The 17730-nt window shown below is 31.9% G+C and overlaps 1 protein-coding gene across 2 annotated transcripts; it reads right to left on the bottom strand.

Annotated features, from left to right (window-relative positions):
* Positions 1–2723: 2723 nt before the first annotated feature.
* LOC123226111 (ubiquitin carboxyl-terminal hydrolase 8) lies at positions 2724–15888 on the bottom strand. 2 transcript variants are annotated; one of them, XM_044650595.1, is made up of 13 exons: positions 15697–15888; positions 15266–15514; positions 13811–13952; positions 11186–11245; positions 11006–11101; positions 9676–10032; positions 9390–9530; positions 9102–9272; positions 7551–7808; positions 7298–7479; positions 6497–7066; positions 5365–5638; positions 2724–3255 (listed from the first exon to the last, which is right to left on the bottom strand). In XM_044650595.1, the coding sequence occupies exons 1-13, from the start codon at positions 15771–15773 to the stop codon at positions 3133–3135; spliced, it is 2700 nt and encodes an 899-aa protein (XP_044506530.1). In that variant the 5' UTR covers positions 15774–15888; the 3' UTR covers positions 2724–3132. The 2 variants fall into 2 exon arrangements, with proteins under 2 accessions (XP_044506530.1, XP_044506531.1); XM_044650596.1 differs by having other exon boundaries at positions 7298–7446; positions 15697–15887.
* Positions 15889–17730: the final 1842 nt, after the last annotated feature.

The following is a 17730-nucleotide window of genomic DNA, read 5'->3' as shown; positions in this document are numbered from 1 at the left end:
AAGGATTTTGCAATGTAACTTGAATTAAAAGGGAAAATGAAGAGAAAATCTCTAATGAAATGACACAAGAAGAGGTAGGTACACATGCATGCATTATTATGATACGGTATCTGTCAGATATAAATGCAATGAATCTAATTTCTAGATATTCATTTTTGGAAAATCTACTTTCTCTTCATGTCCTGCCAAATTCATGTCATCCTATTTCAAATATTATTTACATCTACTACTCAATTCATCTCTCTCTCCCTCCTAAACATGGGATGTCGCTCTTACTCAATTCATTTTCATCGGATTCATGTAATGATAATGAAAAACCCAGTTATGATTTACATATGATTAAAGACAGAAACAGTTTGATTTTAGTCAGTAAATACAGAAACAAACAAAAAAAGTATAAATATAATATAATAAATAATAAAAAATTCGTTTGTAAAAAATATTTATAAAATTTGAATACAAAAAATATAAAATGTATATATATATATTTAATATGATATATTATCAATAATATATTTATAAAAATATATTACTATTAATAATAATTTTAATATATTTTCATAAATATCATAACTAAAATTAATATAATAATTCAAATATAAAATATATATAATTAATTATTAAATATAATATAATATAATATATAATTAAAATTCAATCATAAAAAAAATATATTTTTAAAGGAAAATACGACAGAATTGAAATGAATTATTTGCAAATAAGTCAATGCAGTGTTGTAAATCTGTGAGTAACTGATATTAAAGAATAATTCTGAGAAAATAATAAATGTATTGCATTATTTATTATTTTCAACGTGAGAAATGCGAATAACTTTGTCGCTCTTTTCAACTACAGCTCATACATGTTTTTCATGCCTTTGTCAGTATCCATGATATAGATTGATGCCTACTGTCAATTTTATTAAGGGAGAAGGACTGTTTCCTAACTTCTTCTTTTCCTTTCTTTTTTTTTTTTTTAAACCGATAAATTCTTATTTTTAAATTTTAAAAATTATATTTTTTTTTTCACTTTCTAATTCATTTTGATGGTAAATTCTATTAAAATTTAGGATAAAACTAGACAATGATATTTTTTTAATCCAAAAATATATACCCATAACTTTATTATTATTATTATTATTTTATCATACTATGTTTTTAACTAATTTTAATATTTAACATAACGTTTAACATTTTTTTCACATGACTATTTAATTTGCATGCCAATCAATTTTGTGGAGATAAAAAAGAAAAAATAAAGTTTCTTCTTTTTCTTGTTGTCTTGGATTCACGTATATTTGCATAGGTAAATGAATGTATATTGACTTCCTGTCTCCTAGCATGTGCCCCCCACTTCAAACATCATAGTAAAAAGAGAGAAGACAATTGTTTTTATCAAATTATATGAGCTTGATAAATGTACAGGAGGGGTTTTCTTTCGTAATAAAATTATATGTGAATATTTTTTATATATAATTTAGATATATAAATAATATATTATTATATAAATAAATAATTTTAAATATAAGATAAAATAATACTTAATTATATAATTTATATTTAAATTTTATATAAAAATATATATGCGGGGTATAAATTACTTGATGGCTTCAGGATAAGGCAAGTAATAAATTAAGAGCAATAATGGGAAGGTTAAAGAAGGTGAAATTTGATACGGAGGACAGAAAGTGAAGGGAGCCACAGAAAATTGAGCAAATAGATTGTGAAGTGAAGCAGGTAAAATACTGGCGGTCTGCTGTTCAACAGGGTTTCATCATGTCCTCTACAATAAACAAGGTCAATTCACATCTTACGCTAAAAAGGACATGAAAAATTAAGTTCAGTGGTCCACCTCCCTTGATAGTTACCAACATCATTAAGTTGAAGATTTCTTCAGTCTTATCTTATGCCAACTATCTCTATTCTCTAATTGTTTATTTCAATTCAACAAACTTAATGCTACATTTTGTAAGATGTTACACATAATGTCTTTCCTTCAAGGAATTTCAAACCTAAATTTTCATGTTAAGATTTAGATTTAGATATCTTTTACTAGCTTATAAAGATGATAACTGGAAAGTCAAGACCGAATACTTTAATCTTTATCTCAATTCTTGTCCTCAATATAAAGATGATAGGAATCCTCCTTCTCCAAAGAAATTTTTTCTTTTCTTTCCCTCCTTATTTATGCAAGAAAATTTTTTCACTTTTTTCTTTCTTTATCCTTGTTAGGAAAATAATGAAATATGTATTAAATGTTAAAAGATATTTATAATAATTCAAAACTTCAATAGATAATTCAATATGTAATAATTTCAAAAATATGTATGAAAACAAATGGGCTAAGATAGTCATTTTTGTCTCCATCCACGTCTTTATTAAGAAATCTTCTCTCTATTCAGAGAAAGACGAACCAAAACTTGGCACCACAGGCCAAATTGTCATCTCTACTAGCTTATCCAATGTCCATAACTAAAGATTTGGAATCAAAGGTGACATTTGGTCCATGCTATGAATTCAGCTTCACCTTGGCCCTACTGCCTCCCTTATGTCAGATCACTTTGAATCTGTTTTACAGTCTGACATTATCTTACATTTTCTATATATATATATATATATATAATGGGTGAGATGAAAAACAATACTGATCAATGTCTCTGTTATTTAGCAAGCCTTGACAAAAAAGAAAAGCTAGCACAATACTGCAAGTAATTGACTCATGAATTGCACGTGCGAAAAATTTAATTTCTTCACTCAAGAGTAGTAAAGGAACTAATAAAAGATAGAATGTAATGGGGTTGAAAGCAGCCCCCAAAAGCAAAACTACCTAAACTTACAAGAGGCTTTCGTTTTCATACGATTACAGATGAAGAAAATAAAGCCTCTTCATTTGTCACTATGATATGATACAGTTATGTTCAAGCACCTATTCTCAGCTTTTCCACTCTCCCTATCATCATCCAATTCCATCCTCAATACTATCAGTGTCAACAAAAAATTGTAATTAGAATGCTATTAGGACATGATATTTCTAAGACTAACACGGCAAAAATGCTAGTTAGTTCAAGCTTCAATATGATTCTCACTGCTGATTCTAGGTTCAAATATGGATTTTCACAAGTTTACAACTAATCTAATTGTAATCTTCTGCGACTCTTCTGTAGAAAAGAACATAAGCAGCTGATGTCTTTATCTTGTCCTGGCTGATCAGAGAAACATGGCTATCATCAAAGTCGTACCATTGATTGCCCCCATGCTACATCACCAAAATGAAAATTACAATTAAACCCAAACGAGCCACTGATGCATCATCATGTGCACACATGATCACTTTATGTAAATCATAAGAAGAAAATTTCTACTACTTCAAGTAAATTAATCATATGGTTATGCAAATACACATGCCTTAGCACTGGTGTGTGACCGTGAGCACAAATCAAAGTCGAAATTGTTTTTTCTTTACAAGCTCTGCTGCTAGCTATTATGGAAGATCATAATTAACTATTTATATGTCTTCACAACTTGCTCTTTCCATTGATAGGAGCATTAGAATTTCCAACAGGGCAGAACTACAAATTCAATTAACTAAAGCTAACATAAGATTATAAAAAGGATAAAAAACTGTTAATGCAGGCCATTGATGTGTGAAGTAAAAGGCTAGATAAGTCCATATAGCTACAATAAGATCAAGTATCAGATTTTAATGCCCCTAGGCCTCTTAAGAACTGGTTATTACATGCACATGCACAAAAACTTGAATAAATAATTAAACCAGGTAAAAGTAAGTTGATCAGTATTAATCAATTTCTATCAACAGCATAATAGCTGGTCCATAGTTCATACAGTTAATACTAGCTAGGTCGCAACATATCATGAAAAAACAATAGAAGAGTCCACTCATTCAGATTTATGTGTAAGTACTATCATATATGACTGGCTTTGCAATCACATGTTGGTAATAGCACCTACAAGCAGCAACCGTATAGTCATGCAGCATATTAACCCATGGAGGCCGCAATGATGCATACAACCACATAAACCAGTAAAGGTGCCACCAATTTAAAATGATGAGTATAGACTAACATTTCTAAAACTTAAGTAAAAAGAAAGTCAAAAATAAGTTTGACATCTAATGTAGTAGTAACAACAATCACACTCTGAGGCTTACTCTCCTCACCAACAGATCCTTCTAGTTTCAAAATTAACACTAACCATCATTAACATCAATAAGATTATGCTAAATTAAACAACAGAAGCATTGTGTGACACTTAGACAAGACAATAATAAATTGGACTTTAGGAAACATTGGAAAGCAGAGACTGATGTTATCCCCATAGTTTGTGTTAAATGAACCATTATATAAAACGACCACATTGAATAATGCATAACTGAGATTGAAGAAAAAAAATTGCCCTACTAATGCAAGAATTGGAGAAACATCCAGTAAATCTCACAAAATGACACCATTTGAATTTAGAAAATTTGAAAATGAAAAACCACATTTTTTTTAAAGTGTTATCTCAAAAGCGATCTCTCACCCCTGGATTTCTTTTGCCAGCCTTACAAAAATGTACAATCAATTGATCAATCCATCAATTAAAGGTGCCAAAAGAGAATAAGATGAACAGAAAATTTGAGGCAATATGACCTGAAGAGCATGACAGAAGTTAAACAATAGGAGTGTGAGGTGAGGAAGGGAGATGAGCTGCAGCAGCACAGAGCTAGCAAGGCAGTTACAAGACTTAAGAAACAGAAAGAAACCAAGGAGAAGAAACTGTTGCATGCTACTGAGATCGAAGAAAATGAGCCAATGAGATGCGGCAGACTTGAGGTGATAAAGAAATACTGTCATGAGAGTTAATCATAATATTTGCTGTACTCATTTACCATTTTTTTGTCTTACTGTTTTCCTCCTTATTTGGTCAACAGGTTGAGTACTAATGCATGTTATTCATTTCATAGGATTTTATCTTTAATATGACAAACACAATTTATAATAAAACACTAAGTATACTGATGATACTTTTAATCTTAAATGACTAATAGTTTTGTAAGGTGTTTAATGAAACTCCCAAAAAATCCTCATGCACTAAATTTTTTACAATAAAATATTATGAAATGAAAAATTAAAGAAATATTATGCTTGCCTTTTCAGAGAAAGACAAGGGTATATACTTTTTAAAGGTCAGCCTGACCCACAGCTAACAGTGAGAGTAATTTCTGCTATTCCTGAACTGAGGGGGAAATTATTTTAGTAGAGCAAACCTCAGGAGGCTACAGTTATTATCCATTTGCTACCCAGGAGTGTCCTAAAAGAGGGAGATTTAACACAATGAAATTAAAACCAAGTAATACCCCACTTACATGAACAAAAGCCGTGTAATGACCACCTCCCATGCTTCCGTAGTGATTGCTAATGGCATAAAGCATATACCGATTAGATAGATTGCCATTCTTGCAAGCAATGTATGCTGACAAATCAAGATTATCAATGGGGAAGTCGACATATGTCTCTAGCTTGTTTTTTAAGAAGCGGCTATATGAGAACCTTTTTAAATGGATAATCAGAATCTCTGGCAGTCTCCAAAGATCTAACTTTTTACTGGCTTGTTGGTGATTTTTGCAGCCAGGACAATACCTAAAAATATTAGAAAGACAAATGAGAGGCAAAGAAGCTAGATAGTATACAAACCTTTCAATATATCATGAAGAAGAAAAACACAGAAGATATAGCACAAGAACTTATCAATTCATTCCATTGTAGCCCCACAAATTTTAAATGTATCTATGAAGGGACCAGTGAAGTTTGATAGAACAATAGTTTAAGCACACAAAAGATTAACTGCTAGCAAAGGTACCTTATTTAAGGATAAAACCCATGATCACAAGTAAACCTTAAAAGCAGAGGTGTATATCTAAATTTTGTACTTCCAATAGATACTAGCAGAAAACATTTGATGATCTTGTTTTCTGAAAGGCAGATGGAAGTTTGAACAGTACAAGTCAAAGCATGTGAAGATTAGGAAGCTAGAAAAATAGGTTACAAAAAAGGCTTTAAAAGTCTCAACTGACAATAAAAAGTTATTAGAAAGGAATTCTATTGAAAAATTCCAATTCAACAGCGGCTTTTAACCGTGTAGCAGACATAAATCTTCATTCTTGTGAAAATGGAAGTTCTCCACAAGTACAACTAAGATTAAGATAATTGATCTGTATATTGCCATATGTGATGATAGAAGCATTGAAATCAGTAAATAAGTAAACAAATCACAAACCATATCTTCAGGCAAGTTTTACCTCAACGTCAAGTTCTGTTTCACAACATTAAGCAGAATAAAGGAAGTATTAAGAATAGAACTTATCAAAGAACCAGGACTAACCAATTATCGTTCAGGTTATCTTAACTCCTATGTTTCATGTGAAACTTTGCAGCTCTATATACAATGCAAAAAATATTTCTTAGGCTAAAATTAAAGGTATTGATGTAGACACTGACCACATGTCTTCTGGTCCAAGAGGCTCCTCTGTCAAGAATGCTTCAAGACACTTGTACAGAGAAACAGATTCTTGAGGTCTCTTTGCAAGAAAACCAGACTTGAAAATTTCTGGTAAAGTACTAAGAAGTCTTGTATCATATCTCTTAATAACTTTTTTAGGCCAACATACAAGCACATACATCCGCCTAGATTCTCCTGTCACTTCCACTGGCTCATTCATTGCTATCTTGAAGTGCTTGATCATTCCCTTCTCATCTGACAAGTAAAACTGTAGTTCAGCATCCGAGGATGAATCAACCTCTTTCATGTCTGATGGGGTGGCTGCTTCCCCATCCGTAAGAGAAGCTATTGTATCCCTACTTGTGTCGTCCATCTGTCTAACTTCTTCAGCTGCAGCGTTCCCAGAGGTATCATTATCATTACAATCTCCAGCAGGTATTAGGAATGAATTAAGCAACTTCAGATACAGATTGTGGATGTCAAATCCATTAACCGTATTGTAAATTTTAGCTACAAGAGGTATTCCCAAAGCCTTTGAGCCTGAAGTCAGTTTCTCAGGGATGCACTGCCTGACAGACGTCACGAAATTGATTAGAGGGTAGGTATCAGTGTTAGAGGAAAATGCCTATCGATATTCTTAAATAAAAAGTAACTTAATAAACATAAAAATAGCAACTTCATAGGCAACAACAATTACCTCATACATACACTAGCACACATACTGCAATATATTTGTATATAAAATTTATAAGGAGAAAACCCAGCATGCTGAATATGTGATGACATATTAACAAACTTACTCCTCAATCAGCTGGTGCATAAAAACAACCAAAGGATCTTTGTCAGTATCTTTCCTCAACCTATAAGCAACCAGTCGGTCATCATCTCTGATTAAGGATAAAGAGTCAGCAGGCTCCTCTAGATAACGTATAATGCGGTTGTTGTAAATCTGTATAAAACTATATATCTTTAGCCACCAAACCTGAAAATATGAACATTCTCAACATATCCACTAGCAGGTTATCTAACACATTGAGATTGTGATAGAGATACCTCAGCAACTAGTAATGTCTCATCAACCCCTAAGGAACATGAAACACTTAGAGCCCGAATAAGATCTTCAAACTTTCCATTCTCGGGGACAGTAATGGTATATGGAGATGGCTTAGCATTTCCATCAGTACTCACAACTGTTAAAGTCATTGCCCGCATTGTTGTTGATGGTAGAGGTAGTGACAAGTACATGAATGGATCAAAGGTGGTAGAAACCTTCTTGCAAACAGGACAAACCAGTGTTGATTTATATTGTCCCTGAGGCCAGAATTAAGCAAATGTGTTTGGTGATTAATGCTGTAATCGTAAATATCCTAGAACAGTGAGCCAATCACTTCAAAATGAAGTCAGACTTTTTCAAGGTAAAAAAATAATATTCCAATGATTTTTAAAAACTAATACTAATCTGATTGGTAATTCAAATTGTAAATTTCAAGTGAAGTTGAGTTTTATCGAGATTAAGATTATTAAATCATAGCCACAGCTTTATGTAATTGAATCAAAATCAACCATGATGTAATCTCATCATAAGCCCAGTATCACAGAATGATAGAACTGACCAATTTAATTCTTCAATCCATATAATTTACAAAACCTATAATTCCATGTTTAAATCCTATTTAGAATTTCAAAGCTATCTACAAGTCAAATTTACATTAAATATTCATCTGAAACTGTAATATCCACAGGTATGTAATAACACTATTTTGGTTATCTTTTGTTAAATATGAATTGTGTATTAAAATGATGCACTGTATGCGAGTGACTTGAGTTGGAAACTATTTAAGCATTGAGCAAAGAGTTGAACGGTCATTCCTGTAGGAGGAACACCTGTTCCATAATCAGTTGTGTCGTTCCAAGAAGAGGAACATGCTTTCTAAATTGGGGATAATTGCCTCGATGGAACACCCCTTCAGGTAAAGAGGAACTCCCGTTTTGACGGTTATTTGGCGGTTTCCAAGTCAAATTCTATATAAAGAAGGTAGATTTTCTATTTTATTCTATTTCCATCTACTTTCTAAGTTATCCAGAAACTCTAACTCACTGAAATTCTGCCCAACTGCTCTAGACCGGAGGATAAAGGCTCCAATTAAAGAGATTTTGATATTGTATCAGCAGAGAATTATATTTTGTATTTTGTTTTGTTTTCATTCTTTTGGGCTTGGAGCAAAAATGACATCTCCATTCTAGATAAAATGGCTTGGGGCATAGGAAGAATAGAGAAAGGGATAAAAGGAGCTTTGTCAAGGCTTGAACATGTGGAGGAAAGGTGTGAGCTTCTAACAGGTATTCTAAAACTATGAAATTACAGAGGTCCATTTGCAGATTATATCAGCAAGCTTTGATCTTGATCCAGTTGGACACATATTTGTGTAGCAATTAGTTTCCCTCTATCTCCCCTATTAAAATATTAATTCCATTCCTAGGGCCAAAACAATAGGTCAATTATTTACTGAACATCAAGCAAGGTATATCACCATTGTATTTATCAATGATTGATGTATATCAATTTAAAATTGAAATCACAAGAACTTGAAAATAGATCCTTACTTGGCACACATCAACAATGATTGAGTCATTGCGAGCCAGATGATTTTGCCAATATTCGTCAGCAACTTCTTCGTCTAATCGATCATCTCCATCCTTGACTTCTACATAGGGCTTACATTTTACACGATTGAGATCTTCATGAAGTCCATCCAGCAAAAATGCAAGGAGTTCCTATAATCAAAGATTCATCAAATTCATAAAATTAATATGACTAGTTTTGCAAACTCTCACCAAGAGAGAGGAGTAAGGAAAACCAAATTTCAATAGCTAAAGGTAAACTTTACTGACTTGAGAATCGTGTTGGTTATATCCACTAAACTGAGGTGCAAAATGAGCAAGCTTTGACTTAAATGTTCTTGGTGCCACAGGAGACGCTCCAGGAGCCCATAATTTTCTTAACAATTCCCCAAAGGCTAGAGCAATTTCACCCTGACAAAAAATAAATACTTTTAATTGAAAAAGGGGAAAAAACTCATGCATTGAGCAAAAGGACAATTCTCCCCCAACTTGAACTGAAATTTAGTTATAAAATTCAGATATGACTACAAAAAGTTTCAAGACAGATTTAACGTACATCCATGCCTAATGGATTGTCATGATTGATTTCTTTACAATAATCTCCAAGAAAGTAATCAACAAGTTTTGGAGTGTGTGTTAAGCACTGAAGGGCGCTGTTCATAAAGCAAGTATTTCCAAGGTTTTGCAATCCTGTTAATCCCAAAGAACCAGCTTCGCCAGATTTTGCAGAGAAAGTTATAGAAGTATTACGTCCCAAATTGCCATTTACATTGCCTGCAGTACCATTCATCATAAGTGAATGACAGAAAGAGGAACTTGTCCCATTGGACCGTTGTCCTGCAATTTCATCTTTTTTCCCTTCTCTACGTTTCATGGAATCTGACAACCCATAAATTTGCAACTCCAAGAGAATCTGAAGAAAAACAGAATTAAAGTTTTAGTACCAAGCATCAAACTAACATAAAGATCACATAAAATGAGGGTTAATAATTCAGTAGACAGCTGATTTAAAATTTTGATGCATATCCCATTTACAGCTCATTCCTTTCCCTGTGAGTTCTGTAATTATATCATGGGAATGTTGTTTTACCCAAAGAGTTAGCATTAACCTAGTATTCTGAATTGCATGAATAAAGTCACTCCCAGAGACTTCCATATGAAACAGAGAGGAACTTATAATCAAGCTCTACAAGGTTTAACTCCACCTCTAATCCAGCTGATTCGGCTATCATGAAATATTCTAAAAATTCATGAGTAAATTTGTTTATTAATAAAAAAATTGTGAGTGATTCCCTTTGACAAGATAAAAACCATAGACAAATCCAAACACAACTCAACACTGACATGTTTTGCCCCTTAGGCTCCATAACTATTGGCTGTTTTGGTTCCAACAAACAATTCAACCATAGGAAGAGGCCAGGTCTTGCCAAGTAAATAAGAGTTTTCAACTTGAGAATTTAGATATAGGTCTAGCCAACACCAAAATGGTTGGTACATTACTAAAAAACACCACACTGCTCAGCCAATTTACATGACTCATCTATAAGTCAGCCATTCAGGTAAGTTATCTGTTTCAGTCTTTTATGCTGAGTTATGGCAACAACACCTCACCAAGGGTCCAAAACCAAGGTTCAACCTAGTGATTGGCTAAAGCCAACTAAATGAATCAAATGCAATACAGATGCCAACAGCATAGATGAATATATAACTAAATGCAAATTGTGGATCTACTTTCGAAAAATGGCTTGCAGTTGCACCTCGACTAATCAGTACAAAGGTCAATTTAAAACTTGGGGCTTGGGCCTTATGAAAGATGTAAAACAATGAAATATAATCATAAAACTAAAATATGAGCAAATAACTTATCAAAGAAATATACAACATACTTCCTGATCTGACTGCCGCTGGCCATCTTTCAGGAGCTTATTTTTGTCATTCATGAAAAACAAGATTGTCTGCCCAGAAAAATCCCAGATGCGTAGCTGTATGATAGTTGAGTTAAAAACGCCATACATTTTACCTCACCAAGTCATCACTTCAAAAAAAATAAAAATTAAATAAATTACCAGCTCAGATTCAATACTGAAGATCTTACATGCTCTTCTGAAGAACTCAACTGCATTGTCCTACAAGAAAAGAATTTCATGTTGAGAAATGAAAGCCAAGACAGTTCCTTAACAAGCTAAATGACTCAATATGCAGACATAAAACATAAAGATTATTTTAAATGAAAATTTGATAAGGCATAAACCATCCAAATTCGAAAGAGAAGTTTGGAGAATCATAACACTATCATAGGATTGTTACAATGTCTAATTCTCTAGGACATCCAAAATGCTTTATAGTTAAAGCATATATGCACAATCTATGAAATGAAAAAATAAAAAGACCCAATTAGTCGTGCATCTTCACATATGTGCATGGTCCGAAAAGTGACAAAAAGGGCCATTAATGAAGGCAATTTGCTGGTCATAAAAAAAAAGTCAGCTGGGTCAAAAGGACCTAGCTGTGAGTGAGGTGTAGAATAGACATTATAAGAAAAAACAAAAGGCTTGAAAATATCCCGATAAGGAAACAAGTCAACCTATACCTTTAACTAGAAAATTCCAATTGAAACGGAAAATAAATAAGAAGAAGAGAAATGGTGATATGTGGACACAATGGTCCTTGGAGTCTTGTATTTAAGTAACTGTCAGACATCCTAAGTATTATATTTTGTCATCAATTATATACTTACGTAATCACAATCTGTAAGTTTATATTGAATGGTTGGACTAGGGAACCTAAGCCACTTTATTCTATCCTCCAACTTCCAATCGTACACTTTGACAACCTCGTTGGTAATGCCTAAGCAACCTTTAACAAATTTACCCAAGTATAAATATGAGAAATTATGACAAATACATTATCTTAGTTCATAATTACAATGTATATTTATCTTATTCATACTCATAACCACAAACCAGAATTCAAATAAAAAAGAAAAATAAAATTGTTTAATGCCTTTACTTAGCTTGCAACATTACTAAATAGGTAGGGCAACATTCTCGATATCTCAAGTTATCTTCCAACGTTCATTTTAGAAGAGCAAAGAAAGAAAGAAATTATTTGTATGCAAGTGAGACTGATGCAAGATTAGAATTTTTTAAGAGAACAATTTTAAAGATATTTCAAAGGTCCTATAAGAAATTAATGTCTTTAGAATCTTACCCTATTTGTTTTACCATTCCTCGTGTTTTGATCCATCCGTTAAATTTTCTGATCACGGTTATTAATATGATACGATACATGATACGTATCATATAATACAATATGATTAAAGTGGGAAACGATACAAATCTTATGATGAATCAAAATCGATACGATACATATCTGTTTACATTGATAAAATTATCGATACAGACTGATACATCTTTTAGGAGAAGTAATGAAATGATAAAAGTGTATTTGTGAAATTTCATAACTTCGGAAGTGACTGTGATAGTTTCTAAAATAATGACATGGCAATTGAAAATTTTTATTATTTTTTTTAAATAGACATATCCTATAAACTTCGGAAGTGACTGTGATAGTTTCTAAAATGATGACATGGCAATTGAAAATTTTTATTATTTTTTTTAAATAGACATATCCTATAACACGATACAGGTAGGGGTGTACAAAACTGGGTAATCAAACCAGTTCAAAGGATTTGTGAACCAAACTAAATTTTTAGTTTGAAGAAAATTTTGAATCGAAACTAAACCAATCCAATTTTATATAAAAACTAGTTAATAACTGAACTGATTTTATTGGATAATCGAACCGAAATTTTTGGTTACCCAATTTATGAATTCTATATTGAAATTTGTTTTAAAAATAAAATTGGAAATTACGACATCGGCTAAGGAGCCTGTCGACTATTGTTGAACATTGACTGAAGAGTAGAAGAGGCAAAAAATGGAATCAAAAGAGTTGAAGCCTAATTCAGCTGAAGAAGACAAGAATCGAAATATTAAAATCATCATCGGAAGAGACAAGAGAGTCATCCTCAGAATAGTCAGAAGATGCAAGAAGCAATAGATTTTAACTTATGGATTGGAATGGATAATGAGAATAAATTAAGGGCAAGTGGGCAAGAGAAAGAGAATAGAGAATGACATTGCTCAAGGGAATAGAGAAAGCCAAAGGGCAAGTGGTTAGGATGCTTTAATGCCACCCACAACTACAAACTTTTCCTTTTAGTACCTGTTGACTTTAGTGTTGTGATTTAATAAACTTTAATATAAAATAAATCGGTTTGGTTCGGATAACCAGTTTTTAGATTTTAATAAATCAAAAACCAAACCAAAATTCCGGTTTTCATAATATTCCTCCTGGTAATAGAACCAGTCTTACGGTTACCTTATTTTTTGGATCGGTTTATGATTTAGATACCGATTCAATTCAATTTTCAGATAATTTTGAACGCCCCCAGATACAGGACACATCATTCAAAAAATTAGGCCTTTGATACTTGATGCAATACGCAATTCAACTAGCATGGTTCTAATAATCTCTTTCATCAAGGGATAAAAGGTATTACAGTATTAAAATTCACAAGACGAGTAAAAACAAACTTTCTAATTTCATTAATCTAACATAAAAAAGAATTCATAATTTATATAGGTTCTTACTTCAAACAACCAAAAAAAAGTTTAAATTTTACTAACCTTTTTGGTAATTTTTACTCCTAATGAGTTTGTTTCCCGCAGTACAGAAAGTCTAAGTTGCAAAGGATAGACATCTGCCATATCATCTTCTGCAGCCAAACAGCTTTTCCCATTCTTCATTGCAACTTTAGCATCACTATGCCTAAATGGAATAGCAAATTAATACCAATAAATAGATGATAAAAACTTCTATTAATTTTTCTGGTAGCAAATCAGAAAAATAACATGAAAGGCTTATCAAATTGATTTACCACTAACACATAAGTCTTAAATTTAGCATTTCTCATAACATCTCAAATAATCTTTCATTCTTGTTCTATAGTTATTACTATCATCTACAGCCAACAAGAAAAAAATCTTTTTAACAAAACTTTCATCCATCAAAAGAACATCGAAGACTGATTGTAAAAGTAAAATGACCTTTGACACAAGATGTCTCCACCACGAACTCCCTCACCCTTTGCTCTTTAAAATAAAATGACCACAATTAATATAAATTACTCCACAGTAGATCTTCTTTAAGGACATAAATCATATTACTTGAATGGCTAAAGTTGCATGTCTATTGCCACCAACTGGATAAAATATTGTATGATCAGCCAAAAGAAGGGAAAACTCTTTTTTAATCTCAGAGCAGCATGGGCCTTTCAGGAAGATTGAACAAGTAAACACAGAAAAAGTAAAATACAATGTCAGATATATGCTCCAATTCAAAGATATTGTTCTTCATCCATCAATGTATTGATGTTATATAAATCTTGCACTGCCAAAACTGACAGGTAGAATTGATGTTGAAGTGGCGGCATTCCTAAAATGTGTAGTAGCTAACCATGGAGCTGCCAGTTAGAAATTTCTGATAGTCAGATCCTGACAACCTAGTAAAAAGGAAGTTTGACTATAAGGTAGGCCTCTCATATTAAAGATTTAGAGGACTTTGAAGGACCCAGATCACTTAGAATGAAAGCCTCCATCAACCAAATTTTGAAGAAAATTCATTGGTGACTGTCAAAACTCTTCAAATGGCATAGATAATCTATGCACTGCCAAATTTATACCAAGATAAATAGAGCTCCAGCCTCAAGGAGATGGTAGCTATTCAGCTGTTAATAAGTTGTCCTTTGCTCAAAGAATTGGTATTCCAGATCTAGCATTAATCACAGAATATAAAACTACAAAATCCCTAGTATCACATCTCTCCATTGTCAAAGGCATAAAGAATTTAGCACCACAGAAATGTTAACTAGCTACTCAAATTATTAAAAGTACATTCATAGAGTAAAACACCATCCTAACATAAACTCTTATCAGACCATCAAAAATCCATGCCATAACAAACATAGCATGCAAAGCAGACAAATTTGGGTACACCTTGATATCACAGATCTCAATTACCACCAGATAATGCTATCCCAATAAAATTGAAAAAGGCCCATTAATTAACATCACAGAGCTCACCATTTAAGCGCCTGCAACCACATTTCCCCAGGGACCAACGCATAGTCCCGTCCGGAGATACCCACTTCACCACTGTCGCCATTTTGCGAAGATTCCTCTTCTCTCCTCAGATTGAAAAGAAGGTCGGAATTAAAAATGTTGTTAATGATCTTCATTGGACCCGCATAGGACGGCCCTGGCGTTGCTGTGTACAAAATTCCTATCTTCACATCCGAATCAGATGTTGATTCTTGCGCAGCTTTCCACCACCTAAAAAGGAAACCAATTCATGTATCAATCTAAATCAGAAATTGTATTCATTAATTCAAATGCGAAATGTGATTGAAAGAGTTAAAAGGAAGACGTATTGGTTTAGCTTGATTAGTTTTGCTAGGGTTGAACCGTTGAAGAATTTGAATTTGTATAGAATTGAATTTGAATTGAATTAAAACCTATAAGGAACCAAGTAGACTCGCTGGTCATTGTCAAAGTGGAAAGGGAGAGTTGAATCAGAGGGAGGAGGATCCATTGAAAATGCAGATCATCAGCGTGCAATGGCGTATTTGCTGAGAGAAACAAGTGAACCTTTTTATGTGAAGAGGGAAAATACTTATTATTATATTGAAAAATGAGATTTTATTTTTAGAGCAACTCAGAAAAAAATGGTGCTATCTTACGTCAATGCCGATTCTTATAAGACAATAACGAACAACAAACTATGGAACTTCGTTAAGTTTAATATAAATTATTTTTAAGAATTTTTTTTTTTTTAATTAAAAGACTACAAATAAGCGTGTATAAGAAGGAATCCACGGGAATAGGAATTGCACCTGAAAGTTGAAGTGTATATGATTTGCAATGCAACTTTCAAAAAATAATGTTATGTTTATTTGTTTTGAGGTCATAATTAGATATATTAAAAATGTATCATTATATAATTAAATATTATTTTATATTTAATTTAAAATTATTTAATTACCTATTTAAAAAAATATATATGTAATTTTATTGATTTTTCAAAATACAAGTAATAAAGTATGGAGAGAACTTTGTTGCCATAGTGGTACTAAACATAAATGAAACATATCAGCATTTATGAGCACACAAGCTTGACTTGGACACCTGTAGGCTGTAGCACTGGGGAGGCCTTGTGCCTTAACTTCGGTTATTTGACCAGCTTTCAATTTTACCAACATATGTTGACCTTTCACCATTGTCTCCAAATAAGAAGTGGAACATGATGCTTCTCTTGTTCTTCAAAGAAAACAAATGTGAAGAATGATGGTGAATTCACATCCTCAAGTTAAGAAATTCATCTTCATCCATCTCAAAAATATGAAAAAAAAAAAAAACAAAATGTAATTCTGCATAAGAAATTACTATTAAGTAGAACATCATGATTAGGACACTTTATTATTTTATATATATATATATATATATATATATATATATATATATATATATATATATATATATATATATATATATATTTTAGCCCAAACATGTTTAATTTTGATTAGAAGGATTGAAAGTTAAACATTTGTAACATTCCATTCAAAATTACTGTTCTCGAGAGAGAGGTGCAATTTGACTTTACTTTATTTGCATGATATACTTATATTAACTTAGACTAAATTTCAAACATATCATAATACTAAAATACCCTGAAATAATATTATTTGATAAAACAAAAAGGTCAAAAGTATGTCATTTACAAATACTCAAAACAAAGTGTGTAGATCTTAGACATAAAATCATAACATGATATGTATATAAAATTTAAATTTAAAATTAAATAAATAAAATTATTTAAATATTTTTTATAGTTAATTAAAATTGTGAAAAAAAAAAATTATAGCGTAAGAATTTGTTATTTCACATCTTTCTCCCAAAATTTTACAGCGGTATAGGCCAAAAGGCTTATTCCCACCCAAGGGTAGGTATAATTTTAAGGTTTTACCCATCAACTTTTAAAAATTTAAAGTTTCCTTATAAACCAAATTATATTAAGAGAAAAATTATTATTTAATAAAAAATTTAAAAAATTAAAATTTTATTATATTTTTCCTCTATCAGTTTTAAAATTAATAATTTTTTCTCACTTAAAATTTAAAAAGTGATAATTTTATCCCAAAGGGTTTTGAAACTGTTGTCAGAGACTACGAAATTCGTTGTCTCTAACCGCATTTGTCCTCTCACCTAGGGTATCTCTCCCTACCAATCAACTCATGTCTTTGATTAAAATTATTACCTCTGACAAAGATGAAATCGTCTTCATTAGGGATAAATCAGGAGAGAGAGCTAACGTAACCAGAGACAATAAACTTCACTATCGTCCATAATAGTTTCAAAATCTAAAAGAGAAATTACCAATTTTTAAACTTAAAATGAGAGAAAATTATTGGATTTTTAAATCGAATGATGAAAATACAATAAACTTTTAGTCTTTTAAATTTTTTATTAAATAATAATTTTTTTAATATTAG

This window comes from Mangifera indica, chromosome 9 (assembly GCF_011075055.1).
Source record: "Mangifera indica cultivar Alphonso chromosome 9, CATAS_Mindica_2.1, whole genome shotgun sequence".
NCBI classification, from domain to species: Eukaryota; Viridiplantae; Streptophyta; class Magnoliopsida; order Sapindales; family Anacardiaceae; genus Mangifera; species Mangifera indica.
The sequence above is the reverse complement of the archived record's forward strand: the minus strand, read 5'-3'. Positions and strand labels throughout refer to the sequence as shown.